General features: G+C 47.8%; 1 protein-coding gene across 1 annotated transcript; it reads right to left on the minus strand.

Moving 5' to 3' along the window:
* Positions 1–6,300: 6,300 nt before the first annotated feature.
* TRIML1 (tripartite motif family like 1) lies at positions 6,301–14,586 on the minus strand. The gene is made up of 6 exons (XM_010385738.2): positions 14,045–14,586; positions 13,385–13,480; positions 11,537–11,767; positions 10,171–10,193; positions 9,898–9,995; positions 6,301–7,216 (listed from the first exon to the last, which is right to left on the minus strand). Exons 1-6 carry the CDS (start codon positions 14,468–14,470, stop codon positions 6,666–6,668), a joined length of 1,425 nt encoding a protein of 474 aa, XP_010384040.1. The 5' UTR covers positions 14,471–14,586; the 3' UTR covers positions 6,301–6,665.
* Positions 14,587–14,827: the final 241 nt, after the last annotated feature.

Here is a 14,827-nt window from a genome sequence, read left to right on the forward strand (position 1 = left end):
TTTGCTGAAATGAATCCACCCCTGCCCGTCTAGCAGGAGCCCCTTCTCAGGAATGAGTAGGTCACGTCCTCAGACACTCACCGTCCTCCTCCTGGGTCATTCACTCAGACTTGCAGGTAGAAAAGTGAGCCACAACCAACACTCCTAGCCAGACAGTAAAGTTTCTACTGGAACCTGCCCAGATCATGGCCTTGGTGAAGGAGACATGATCAGCGCTCAGCTCCTTGTACAGACGCTTTGTGAAGCCAGGATAGAGGGTGTTGTCCCCACAGGCCATCACTTGGGAGACCCACAGCAGGCCCGGGGAGGTCTCACAGGACTCCATGCATGTATGCAATATAAAAACGTAGACAGGCCGGGCGACCTTAGCCCATTCTTCCACCTGCAGGACGTGAAGTGCACACACTCACAACATTTAGCAAAGTTCGCACCATGTCCTAGGAGCTCAGGGCAAAGGTGTGAGAGTCCCAAGACGGAAGGATGAAAACAAGACTTCCTCTTTAAAATAGTTACGTATTCATTTTAAATGTATTTTTAAGACGGGGTGTCGCTCTGTTGCCCAGGAGGACAATGGCACCATCATGGCTCACTGCAGCTTCCAGCTCTGGGCTCAAGTGAGCCTCCCGTCTCAGCTTCCCTAGTAGCTGGGCCTATAGGCACCTGCCGCTATGCCTAGCTAATTTGTTTTCATTTTTATTTTTGGTGGAAGCAGAGTCTTGCTGTGTTGCTCAGGCTGGTCTCAAATTTTTGGCCTCAAGGGATCCTCCCACTTCAGCCTCCCAAAGTGCTGGGATCACAGGCATGTGTCACCAGGCCCGACCTAGTTGTATTTATTTACTATATATTATATTAGTTGATTTTTTAAACGTTGGGGAATAGAATGCTCAGCATGTAGGGTCAGAAGGACTGCACAGACATAAGAAAACAATGTGTGGAGGCTTTCTTTTACTACAACTGAATTTTTATTAATATTTTTCCCTCTAAAATAGTAACACCAAGCTTGGAAACGTTTCAAAGATGTTGGTGCCTGTGTGTTCTGTCTTCCCACAAGTCCGATGTTTTTCTGTCTCCTTTCTGAAGAACACAAAATAGAGCCTCTGGGGGAGACGGGAGAGCCAACAAAAGTCATCGTGCCCCACACGTTGTTGTGATTTGTGCTCATGTAATTGTCACAGCGAGGAGGTCTTCCCCACGCTGTTGAGAAGAGGTGACTAAGTCTCTGAGAGTTGAAATAACTTGTGAACGTTAAAACTGTTAGTTTGTGGCAAAGTCAAGCATTCAAGCCTAGGTTGTCTAGTTTCATTTCTTTAACTTTTTTTTTCCTGTGAGACAGTCTGGCTCCCTCACCCCAGGTTGGCGTGTAGCAGTCATGGCTCACGGCAGCCTTGACCTCCTGGGCTCAGGCCCTCTTCCTACCTCAGCCTCTAGAGTAACTGGATGCCCCATTGTGTGCCACCACACCCAGCTTATTTTTTAGTTTTTAGTTTGTTTGTTTTTGTGTTTGTGTTTTGAGACAGAGTCTCACTCTGTCACCCAAGCTGGAGGGCAGTGGGGCAATCTCGGCTCACTGAAACCTCTGCCTCCCGGGTTCAAGCTATTCTCCTGCCTCATGCTGCTGAGTAGCTGGGATCACAGACGCACACCACCACGCCCAGCTAATTTTTTTGTATTTTTAGTAGAGATGGGATTTCGCCATTTTGGCCAGACTGGTCTCAAACTCCTGACCTCTGGTAATCCGCCCACCTCAGCCTCCCAAAGTATTGGGATTACAGGCATGAACCACGGTGCCCAGCCCTCAGTGTTTTGTAGAAATAAGTTCTCACTGTGTTGCCAAAGCTGGTCTCAGACTCCTGGGTTCAAGCGATCCTCCCACCTCAGCCTCCCAAAGTGCTGGGATTAGAGGTGTGAGTCACCGCCCAGCCTGAGTGTCTAGTTTCAAAGTCTAAGCACTACTCCAATCCTTCCCAGTGTAGTTTCCTGGGGAATAAACGCAATGCTCTGGCGAGACCGTAAGGCAGAGCACACATGGCCTTTCGCTGGTCTGGAACTAGTGTGTCTGTCCCTTCGGTGTGGGGGTGTGAGGGAAGCCTTTGGGACTCCTTGCAGTGCAGGTAGAACGAAGGGAGGGGACAACCAACACACACACGGCACAGGACGCACAGGGAGCCTTCCTGCCTGCCGGAGACGCACTGGGGGAAGAATCAGAGACACCCCCAGGGGCTTCTGTGCACTGTGTTCACCACAGTGGGAGGCATAATAGTGGCCAACAGAAAATCTGAATGCTACGCCATGGTGGAATGATTACATAAATTAGGGACAGTCATATAATGAAGCACTATTCCCACTAAAAATCATATCTTCTGCCTGGCACAGTGGCTCAGGCCTATAATCCCAGCACTTTGGGTGGCCAAGGCGGGTGGATCACGAGGTCAGGAGTTTAAGAGCAGCCTCGCCAACATAGTGAAGTCCCATCTCTACTAAAAATACACAAATTAGCCGAGTAAACCCAGCTACAAGGGAGGCTGAGGCAGGAGAATCACTTGAACCCGGGAGGTGGAGGTTGCAGTGAGCCAAGACCATACCATTGCACTTCAGCTTGGGTGACATAGTGGGACTCCATCTCAAAAAAAAAAAAAAAATCAGGCCGTGTGTGGTGGCTCATACCTGTAATCCCAGCACTTTGGGAGGCCGAAGTGGGTGGATCACCTGAGATCAGGAGTTCAAGACAAGCCTGACCAATATGATGAAACCCCATTTCTATTAAAAAAATTAGCCAGGCGTGGTGGTGGGCGCCTGTAGTCCCAGCTACTGGGGAGGCTGAGAGAGGAGAATTGTTTGAACCTGGGAGGTAGAGGTTGCAGTGAGCCGAGATCGTGCCACTGCACTCCAGCCTGGAGGACAGAGCGAGACTCCACCTCAAAAAAAAAAAAATCATAGTTTCTAAGGCAATTAAATTCAGTGCATGCTCCTATATTATTCCTGGTCACTGGAAGACTGAAAAACAACTGTAAAGAACATTCCAAGGACAAGTGAGAAATTTTCATATGAAGTGTTTATTAGGTGATATCATTGTACCATTTATTGGATGTAGATTTTTGGATAAGATAAGTGTAATGTAATAAAATGTGCTAATTTGTAGAAGACACATGCTTATACATTTAGGAATATAAAAATTCATATTTTCAAGAACTATCTAATGATTGAAGGAAGTTCACTATGTAATATTATGGTAACTTTTTTTCATTTTGCTAAAAGCATACATACGTTAAAAAACAAAGGATTAGAAAGATATACACAAAAATATTAGCACTGGTTATCTGCATGTTGTAAAATTACATGCAATTTTTATTTTAACCTTTGCACATTGCAGCATGTTCTCATTTTCCTGTGGTGATGTATTAGTTCTCATCCTTCCAAGGTACAAGCCAGGGATAAATCCAAGAATACAGAAGGCTGGATTGGCCACATTCTTCAGTTAACTCAGTGTAAGAGGACCTTGTAAAGTGATCTAAGGTCAGATAAGGTACCGATACTCTCTAAGCGTGATAGGGTGATTGTGGCGGGGCAGGGGGAGGTACACCAGGAAGCTGAGAATAATCAGAGCAAAAAAGTAGATAAAGATCTTATCTGAAGTTGTTTTGGATATCAGATTTCAGCATAAGAGATTGGCAAGATTTTATTTTTAAAGTGCTCCAGGAGGAGGAAAATTTAAAAATGAAGCAAATTGCAGTCCAACGTGGAAGATTCCTCCTGATGTCCTTCCTCCCTCTTCTAGCTAATTTTGAAGAGGTAGAGAAGCAAATTCCACTTGGAATAGCTATGTCCTGGGGAAACGGACCACTCAGGAAAGGGGGGAAGACAGGGATTTGCAGAGGAATTAACAAGGGAGGATGAGGGAACAGCTTAAGGAATGGTGGCAGGTTCTGTGGGGACACCCTCATATTCGGGGAATGTCGTTATCACAAGTTTAAAGGCCGAAGCAGTGAGACTCCGCCCTGAGCAGTGCAAAGGATGAGTGTCTACTTGAGGGAACACGCCTCCCGGGGTCCACTCTCACTCCCCTTCTCACCCCTACTCTCACTCCCCTTCTCACCCCCACTCTCAATCCTTATCTCACCCCTACTCTCACTCCCCTTCTCACCCCCACTCTTACTCCCCTTCTCACCCCCACTCTCAATCCTCATCTCACCCCCCCACTTTCACTCCCTTTCTCACCCCCACTCTCACTCCCCTTCTCACCCCCACTCTCACTCCACTTCTCCCCCCCATTCTCACTCCCCTTCTCCCCCCACTCTCACTCCCCTTCTCCCCCCCACTCTCACTCCACTTCTCCCCCCCACTCTCACTCCCCTTCTCACCCCCACTCTCACTTCCCTTCACACCCCCACTCTCACTTCCCTTCACACCCCCACTCTCACTCCCCTTCTCACCCCCACTCTCACTCCCCTTCACCTCCCCCACTTTCACTCCCTTTCTCACTTCCACTCTCGATCCCCTTCACCTCCCCCACTTTCACTCCCTTTCTCACCCCCATTCTCAATCCCCATCTCACCCCCACTCTCAATCCTCATCTCACCCCCACTCTCACTCCCCTTCACTCCCACTCTCACTCCCCAAAGTAAATGTAAATTACTTTTGTGCTTTTTTATTTACTTAGTCCTTCCACAAAATTGAGATTTTCGGTAATCAAGAAAATATATATTCCAAATGTTTGCAGTTTGCTTTTTATAATTTTGTTTCTTAGCTTTTTGAGGTGAGAAATCAAGATATGAAATCTATATAATAAAATAAGTGGAGCCCAGGTGCGGTGGCTCACACCTATAATCCCAGCACTTGGGAGACCGAGGCTGGCGGATCACCTGAGGTCAGGAATTCAAGACCAGCCTGGCCAACATGGCAAAACCCCATCTCTACTAAAAATACAAAAATTTGCTGGGCATGGTGGCAGGCGTCTATAGGGATTAAGCTACTCGGGAGGCTGAGGCAGGAGAATCACATGAACCCTGGGTGGAGGAGGCTGCAGTGAGCCGAGATTTCGCCACTTCACTTTAGCCTAGGCGACAGAGCAAAATTCCATCTCAAAAATAATAACTTTAAAAAATAAATTAAATAAGGCCGGGCATGGTGGCTCACGCCTGTAATCCCAACACTTTGGGAGGCCGAGGCAGGCGGTCAGGAGATCAAGATCACCCTGGCCAACGTAGTGAAACCCCGTCTCTACTAAAAATAGAAAAATTAGCTGGGCATGGTGGCGAGTGCCGGTAATCCCAGCTACTTGGGAGGCTGAGGCAGGAGAATTGCTTGAACCCCGGAGGCGGAGGTTGCAGTGAGCTGAGATCGCTCCGTTGCACTCCAGCCTGGGTGACAGAGCAAGACTCCATCTTAAAACAAACAAACAAACAACAAACACCTGCAGGGACAGATCACTAAAGATAGCGAGCCTCATGCAGACCACCAGCCAAAAGAGTTCCCCTCAGCCACCACACCTTCCTAACAAACCCTGACTTTTTTTTTTTTTTTTTTTGAGATGGAGTTTCATTCTTGTTGCCCAGGCTGGAATGCAATGGAGCGATCTCTGCTTACTACAACATCTGTCTCCCAGGTTCAGGCGATTCTGCTGCCTCAGCCTCCTGAGTAGCTGAGATTACAGGCATGTGCCACCAAATCCAGCTAATTTTTATATTTTTAGTAGAGATGGGGTTTCTCCACGTTGGTCAGGCTAATCTCAAACTCCCGACCTCGGGTGATCCACCCGCCTCAGCCTCCCAAAGTGCTGGGATTACAGGCGTGAGCCACCGTGCCTGGCCTGTCCTGACGTTTTGAGGTAAGAGGAGGGTAGGCTCTTTGGCCTTCCAGAGATTGAAAGCCTTCTGCTCACAGAACATCGCAAAAGCCCAGAAAAGAACCTTATATACAGTGCAGTATAGTCTCTTGGCACCCCTTGCCATGATATATTTACTGAATAGAGACTTTACTCTGTCACCTTTTAACATATTAACGGAAGGTTCCAGCCTCTTGTGATTATGGAAACGTGAATGATATGACGATATTCACACAAATATTTGCAGTGTTCTGAAATATACTTATGTATGTAAGTATATATAAGCCTTCCTGAGTACAAACACTGCAGGCTTGTGGGATGGGAAGGAAAATGGCTTTTGGGAGAAGGATGAGGCCTGAGCCCCTTCACCTGCCCTGGAAAATGTGCCCGTGCCTCAGTTTCCCAGATGGATTTGAGTTACTCCAGCCTGCAGAGCTCTGCACGGAGGACAAAGACACATTCGAACAGCACAGTTTTTCAGAGTCAAATAATTAAATACACTTGAAAAAGTGACATCTATTTATAAAATCCGGCCTATGGCAGTAGGATTCATGGTAATAGGGTCTCAGTAGTTGAGCGACCAGCACATACATGGGGTAGCCTAGAGAAGACGTTTAGTTAACGACACAGAATATGATCAGCTCTCTTCTGTTGGGGTTGAAGTCGATCGTGTAATTTGGCTGTTCATAGTGGGATCAAGTTAATGGAAACTCTTGGGGGTGGGGTGGGGGTAGGGGAGTTTATTTCAGATCACCTGACATTAATACTGCCGATGCCTTCATCATCTTAATAGTTATGTCTTGGTCTGGGACATCGCCCGCTGTGAAGGCTCAGGGCACGGCCCTCAGGCGCGGCTGTTGAGTGAGCAGATGGTGAGAGGGTCTGTGTTTGTCCCCTCATTTGGGAGGCAGGGGGAAAAGATGGGCCTGAGGGCCTCTTGGAAAGAAGCCGGCGGGAAGCTGTAGATGAGGGACTCATCCGTCCCGTTGTAGAATGCTATGTGTCCAGACTCATAGTCCAGGAAGACACCGACCTTACACACAGGCTCTCTGACGTGCTGACCCTTCAGAGGGGACGAGACCCAGAGGCTGTAATCGTCTCCGATTTTTAAACCGATCAGTGAGAACAGGTCCCCAGGCGGCTTGGGGAGATTCCCCTTCCGGCTCACCGAGTCCTTGCAGATGCCCACCTCCCACTCGGCCTTGTTTCCCACCTCCACCTCCCAGTAGTGTCTCCCACTGGTGAAGATCTGAGCGCCCAGCACGGTCGCGGACTGGTCGAATCTCTCCGGGTTGTCGGGCAGCTGCTGTCTGCTTCCGCCGTATTTCACACTCTTCAGATCCTCGGACAACACGAGATAGGCATTGGCTGTGGCTGGGTCCAGCGTTATCTCCGCTGCAAGAGGAGGAAAGAAGAAATTTCCCTTGGGCGTGCTTGAAAAACCTCTTACGTATGTGAGATTTACATTGAATTCTTAGTATTTAGTCCTGGTTTTTTAAATGTCATTTGGGCCCGAGCGCGGTGGCTCACGCCTGTAATGCAGCACTTTGGGAGGGCGAGGTGGGCAGATCACAAGATCAGGAGTTCAAGACCAGCCTGGCCAACATGGTGAAACCCCGTCTGTACTAAAAATACAAAACATAGCCAGGCGTGGTGGCATGTACCTGTAATCCCAGCTACTCAGGAGGCTGAGGCATGAGAATTGCTTGAACCCAGGATGTGGAGGCTGCAGTGAGCCAAGATGACATCACTGCACTCCAACCTGGGTGACAGAGCAAGACTCAGCCTCAAAAAAAAAGAAAAAGTATTTGGTTTAGAACAAAATTTCTGAGTTCCTCTTTCACTGTTCCACAACACATAGCATGAAGCTCCAAATGGAGAGAGAGAAGAGCCTCGTGGAGAAGGAGCTTTAGCCTGCCTGGTGTGGGGAGGAGAATCCCTGTGAGTGGAATGCTCTGTTTACAGGACATCTTTAGAGCTCTGAACTGTGTATCCACACAGGGATACCCTTGGTTGTTTGCATTCATATTAGCCATGGTAGGTTCTGGTTCTTCAATTTGGGTAGGAGAGAAAATAGCACTTACTTTTGGCTGAACTTCTAATGTGCCCAACATTTTCTATACATTATCTCATTTAATCACTGCAAGCATTCTTTTATCATTTTTACAAAACAGAAAACAGGTTCACAAAGGTTAGGAAACTTCACCAAGATTATACAGTTACTGAGTGTTCGAATCACAATCCCTGATCAGCTTTTTTCATTACGTCATGACAAATGCAGCTTCCTGTGAGTTCAGGGCAGCACCCGGGGACCATCTGATGAAGCACACACACGCTGTGAACCGACAGTCACATACGGGGCCTCCTTTATTTATTTATTTTTTTTCTGAGACAGAGTTTCACTCTTGTTGCTCAGGTTGGAGTGCAGTGGTGCGATTTTGACTCATTGCAACCTCCACCTCCCAGATTTAAGCGATTCTCCTGCCTCAGCCTCCCGAGTAGCTGGGATTACAAGTGTCCGCCACCATGCCCCGCTAGTTTTTTTGTATTTTTAGTAGAGATGGGGTTTCATCATCCTGGCCAGGCTGGTCTCAAACTCCCGACCTCGGGTGACCCACCCGCCTCAGCCTCCCAAAGTGCTGGGGTTACAGGCGTGGGCCACTGTGCCCGGTCGAGGACTCCAACTTTCACTCACTGTCCAGACACGATCAGGTGCCCCAATCATTCCTTTTTTTTTTTTTTTTTTTTTTTTTTTTGAGACGGAGATTCTCTCTTGTTGCCCAGGCTGGAGTACAGTGGTGCAATCTTGGCTCACTGCAACCTCTGCCTCCTGGATTCAAGTGATTCTCCTGCCTCGGACCTCCGAGTAGCTGGGATTACAGATGCCCACCATCACACAAACCTAATTTTTTTTGTATTTTTAGTAGAGACAGGGTTTTGCCATGTTGGCCAGGCTGGTCTCGAAATCCTGACTTCAAGCGATCCGCCCTCCTGGCCTCCCAAAGTGCTGGGATTACAAGCATGAGCCACCGTGCCCGGCCCCACTCATACCATTTCATGCTTTTATGTATATACCAGATCCCACCATAACTAATTATCTGTGTGATTAATGCCTGTCTCCTCAATTTCATTGAAAATTCTACAAAAGCAAAGGCAAAATCTGCCTTATTTATCATTGTAAGTAAGGACACAGCCCAACAGCACAGTGCCGGGCCCATGGCAGGGCTTTATTCAACACTCTGGAGTTCAAAGCTCATTAGACCTTCCTCTGAAGGTCAGACTGTCCACAAGATAAAAGCTGAGAACTAATCCTGACGTCTCTGGGTGTTAGCCAGACTAAACATCTGGAGCATTCTACAAGGACAGTTCGTTGAATGCGCCCTTGCTGGGATTGCAGAATTTAAGTCAGCTTTTATCCTAACGGGAACAGAGCTAGAAACGTAGACGCCCCTGCATGGGGGGGGGTGTGTCTGCATGTGCAAGGTAGGGATGGAAACAACAATGACAAAACCAACAAAGAAAGGACCAGGATTGGCCGGGCGCGGTGGCTCATACCTGTAATCCCAGCACTTTGGGAGGCCGAGGTGGGCAGATCACGAGGTCAGGAGATCGAGACCATCCTGGCTAACATAGTGAAACCCCGTCTCTACTAAAAATACAAAAACTTAGCCAGGCGTAGTGGTGGGTGTCTGTAGTCCCAGCTACTTGGGAGGTTGAGGCAGGAGAATGACGTGAACCCGGGAGGCAGAGCTTGCAGTGAGCCGAGATCTCACCACTGCACTCCAGCCTGGGCGACAGAGCAAGACTCCGTCTCAAAAAAAAAAATAAATAAATAAAAGGGAAGGACCAGGACTTCTTACACAGAAAACAAAGCCAGATAAAGCCTAAGTCAAGTCTCACTGCTTCTCTCTGCTCACACTCAGAGACAGTCTGTGGCCCCAGCCCTCCCTGATGTTCCTTGCTGGCCCAGATTCCTTTACCAGGAGCCTAGTGTCAGACAGTGAATGACACTGGAAGAACGTATGCTGAAGTTAATTCTACGAGCCCGGGAGGGCTAACACATCAGGCTGACTTACTGCTGAATTTTCTTAGCATTTCCTTCATTCCTGTGATGCGGCACAGACTCAGCTCTGTGGTGGTGGCCTCCGGACACTGAAGCAAGAGTGGCTCGCTCCTGCAAGACAGCAGACAGGTTTACTCCTCAGCACAGATCGTGTGACCTGGTCCCGCTGGAGAGTCCACCTCATTTCTCCCCCAGCAACAGCGCAGATCTCCGCTCCCCACTCCAAACTGGCCATCAGCACCCCTTCCCCACAGCTTGCATAACTGAACACAGAATGAAAGCCTACCTTTCCAGGGCTCCTCTCACTTCCTAAGGGTAAAAAAGAAAGAAGTTAGCACTCTGCGCTCTGATCATAACATGGACGAAATTCATGTTGCATGCAGTCCTTGCAAAGCTCACAGAATCTGCTTCCCATGAAGCACGCATGAGTGGGAGCACACAGAGCAGAGAGATGGGGTGTGCCGTGGTGAACACCAGGTGTTTCTCACAATGACTAGAGAATACTTGGTCCTTTTCTTTTTCTCATGTCATCACTTTGTCCGGGGAACCCGTTCTGCAAACAAGCCAACTTGCTGGTCTCATTGACCATCCAGTGAGAGACAGAGATAACAAAGGAAAATGGGCTGGTGACAACTGAGGCTAACCAAGCCTGTGTCGGGTTGGGGTGGTGTGTTTGGAAGGCCCTCAGTTAAATAGTAGCATTCTGTGGAACCAGTCTACAAATAGACCTGAAGCTGGGGTTGGATCACATGGTTTATGTTTAAGAAAGTCCATGGCCAGGCCGGTGGCTCACGCCTGTCATCCCAGCACTTTGCGAGGCCGAGGTGGGTGGATCACAAGGTCAAGAGATCGAGACCATCCTGGCCAACATTGTGAAACCCCGTCTCTACCAAAAATACAAAAATTAGCCGGGCGTGGTGGCGCATGCCTGTAATCCCAGCTACTTAGGAGGCTGAGGCAGGAGAATCGCTTGAACCCAGAAGGCGTAGGTTTCAGTGAGCCGAGACGGCACCACTGCACTCCAGCCTAGGTGACAGTGTGAGACTCTGTCTCAAAAAAAAAAAAAAAAAAAAAAAAAAAAAAGAAGGTCCTGAAGAATGCAGTAGCCTAGAAAGGCAGTAGACCAAAGGTGGTGAGAAATAGGAGCTCCCTGCACGGAACAGTGGGGCTCTCCCATCTATTAACTATCAGGTGGGCAGATCGCCTGAGACCACAGGTGTGAATGATTAAATCAGTGCTGCTATTAACCCATCCTGTAGATGACAGTCATGTAGACCTATAGTTCACATCATAATGGTACTTATCTTCATCAGATCTTTGTGAAGATTAAATTTAATCTGCCCAGCACATAGTAAATACACATTAATAAACTAGAAAAAAAATTAACAAAGCTGAGGTTGCAGAGAGGCAGGTACAGAAGAAATTGAAGCCACTGTCAGGCTTGTTTGGGATAAGCATTCCTCTGGATTTTTTTTTTTTCTCTCTCTCTTCTATAAGGCTTTATTGACATATAGAATGTCAATTCTTTAGGAAAACTACTTTTGGACCAGAACTTAGTTTTTAAGATAAATAAAGAAAACATTATTTCCTATGGCTTGAAGTACTATGAGTTACTACAATTTTCCCATGACTCTCGTGAATGTTACTGTCACCTCAAGAGATTCTAAAGCCGAGCTTTGACTGGAGGACTCCATCTGTCCGATCATTTTGCTCAGGCCTCTGATTTGCTGGGTCAATTTGATCTCGTTGTTCCTCAGTTTCCTCATGTTCTCTCTCTCTTCCTGTTCTAGTAGCTGGAGTTGCAGCTGCTCCTCTTCCTTCAGGAACTGGTGCATTTTCATGTATTCTGACACAACAACCTGTTTGCAAGTCTTTGTTTCTTCCTGCCAAAACACACATACACATACACACACACACACATACACACACACACGCACACACACACACACACACACACACACACAAGATAAAGTGATTAAGAGAAATGCCCCTGTCTGTAGATTTTTAATCCTTACAAGTCCTAGTGTTTCTTTTTTTGTCTTTTTTTTTTGAGACAGAGTCTCCCTCTGTCGCCCAGGCTGGAGTGCAGTGGCCGGATCTCAGCTCACTGCAAGCTCCGCCTCCTGGGTTCACGCCATTCTCCTGCCTCAGCCTCCCAAGCACCCGGGACTACAGGCGCCCACCACCACGCCCGGCTGATTTTTGTATTTTTAGTAAAGACAAAATTTATTTCCCCATGTTGGCCAGAATTTTCTCAGTGTCTTGACCTGGTGACCCACCGTCCTTGGCCTCCCAAAGTGCTGGGATTACAGGTGTGAGCCACCGCGCCCGGCCAAGTCCTAGAGTTTCATGGCAGCAACTCCTGAACCCCAACATATAACACAGAATATAACACAGATATTCTATTGATGTGCTGGGTGTAGAGGTTGATGTTTTCAGAGGTATGTGCACTGTAGATACAATAGTGAACAAAACCAAAATCTCCATTCCCAGGAGGCTGTCGTTCTAGTGGAGAAAACCGAAAACAAGAAGTATGACAGGGAGTGATCAGGACTATGACACAAATAAAACAAAATTAAGAAAAATTATGAAAAATGCGTTTTCATTTATTCAATAAATATTTATTTAGTGAAAATAGGTGTCAGATAACCATAAAGGAATAGAAATATATATGGCAAATACTCTCACTGAAGAATTCAAGGTCTATGGCCAAGCATGGTGGCTCACGCCTGGGATCCCAGCACTTTGGGAGACCGAGACACGTGGATCACCTGAGGTCAGGAGTTCGAGATCAGCCTGGCTAACATGGTAAAAACACATCTCTACGAATATACAAAGCTAGCTGGGTGTGGTGGCACATGCCTGTCATCCCAGCTACTCAGAAGGCTAAGGCAGGAGAATCGCTTGAACCTGGGAGGTGGCGGTTGCAGTGAGCCGGGATCGCACCACTGCACTCCAGCCTGGGCGACAGTGAAACTCCATCTCCAAAAATCTCCAAAAAAAAAAAAAAAAAAAAGAATTCCAATGCTTTGACTGCCGCAGAGCTCAGATCCATGTCTGCGACCAACCTTGAGGACTTGCCAGGTCTCATCTAAACCACTATTTTGCTTTTATATCTCTTTCTCTTTATTTCTTTTTAATTTGCATTTTTCCCTCAATGCTTTTGAGATACTTGTTTTTTAAATTGCTTTCCATCTTCTGTTATGTGTCTATAAGTATCACTTATGTTTTAAATAATTCTATCAGAGCTATCATAGAGGAAGCCACAGCACTGTCTAGCTGCACAAAGGAGTCTGCCTAGAGCGGGGGAATTGGAGCTGAGCCTTGAGATTCCAACGAAGACAATCAGAAGAAGGCAGTCCAGTGTAAGGAAACCGCATATTTTAGGGGTGAGACTGGAAAAATTTGTCTTTTTTTTTTTTCCTGATATTTCACTAAATTTCCCTTTAGTCCCCCTCATGGGGTCATATACAAGCACCAAAAGTCAGACAGACACCGACCTGGCACAGTTTCACTCTCTCCTTCTCGTGGGCTAGTACAGCCTGAGCTTCCTTTCTCCTGATACACAAAAGATTCAGGATTTCCTGAAGTTTCTCCTGCAATAGAAACAAACCCTTTGTGGCAAATGAGCAGAGTACCAGGTCATGAAGGGGCTTTGAAGACCGGTAACAGCACAGTACTAGGCCTCTGAAACAAAGGGCAGGCCGGACACGGTGGCTCACGCCCGTAATCGCAGCACTTTGGGAGGCCGAGGCAGGCGGATCACTTGAGGTCAGTAGTTCAAGGCCAGCCTGGCCAACATGGTGAAACCCCATCTCTATTAAAAATACAAAAAATTAGCCAGGCGTGGTGGCGGGCACCTGTAGTCCCAGCTACTTGGGAGGCTGAGACAGGAGAATCACTTGAACCCAGGAGGCGGAGGTTGCAGTGAGCTGAGATCATGCCACTTCTCGCCAGCCTGGGCGACAGAGCAAGACTCCATCTCAAAAAAAAAAAAAAAAAGAAAAGAAAAAGAAAGGGGAGTGTAAGCGGGACCCACACTGGTTTGTGATGTGGTGCTCAGATGGGCACTCCTGACCGTCCCCCACAGAGGATGTCACAAAAGCTAACGGGGGGAGCCTGTGATGAGTCCTGGGGTTCATGCTGAGCAGCTGTCTTACCCTGTGATGCTCCTCAGCCTCGCTGGAGAGATGCACTCTGTTTACACCATGGCTCTGGACTGCGAAGACGCTTCCACTCTGCTCGTCATCGGAGAGCGCCTTGGCAGCAGCAGGCATCCTCCCGTAGCTGCCCTGCTCATCCTCGCTCTGCAGCACCTGGGACCGGAGCTGCCGGGCGATGCTGGCCAGCCTCCCCAGACGCTCGTTGGGCTGGAAATGCGGGCCCTCCAAGGTCCTCCAGCACTCAGGACAAGATAAAGGTGTATTATGTTCCTCCCAGCTCCGGAGGAGACACACCAGACAAAAGCTGTGCCCACACTCGGTGGTCACGGGGCTGCTAAAATAGTCCAAGCAGATGAAACAGGTGAGTTCTTCCCTGAGATTCTCCATCAAATCTGCTGTAGACATTTTCTCGAGGCCGGACATGGGGCAAGGTCACACCTCTGTTCTGGGATTAGCAGAGCCCTCCCTGCAGTCCTACAGTTTTGAGTAACACGTGGGTGACGTGTTGCTATGTTGTTATTACAAGAAACCCTTATCTCTTCTGTGCCTGATTTCACCAACTGACATCCACTGCCCAACACAAAGCCAATTATGACTTAATGTGGAACTCTTGTACACTGGGCTCCTCACCAGCCCCAAACTTTGAGACTTATCTCTGTGCAAAGCACACATGCTAGAGGCCGAGGGCTCTGGCTTCTAACAGGATTACCATTTCGAGAATTGGTTATCGTCCATAAACAGCACTGTGGAAGCATGTGAACACGTGGGTTTTAGGCTGGA

Source organism: Rhinopithecus roxellana, chromosome 2, assembly GCF_007565055.1.
Source record: "Rhinopithecus roxellana isolate Shanxi Qingling chromosome 2, ASM756505v1, whole genome shotgun sequence".
In the NCBI taxonomy this organism is placed as follows: Eukaryota; Metazoa; Chordata; class Mammalia; order Primates; family Cercopithecidae; genus Rhinopithecus; species Rhinopithecus roxellana.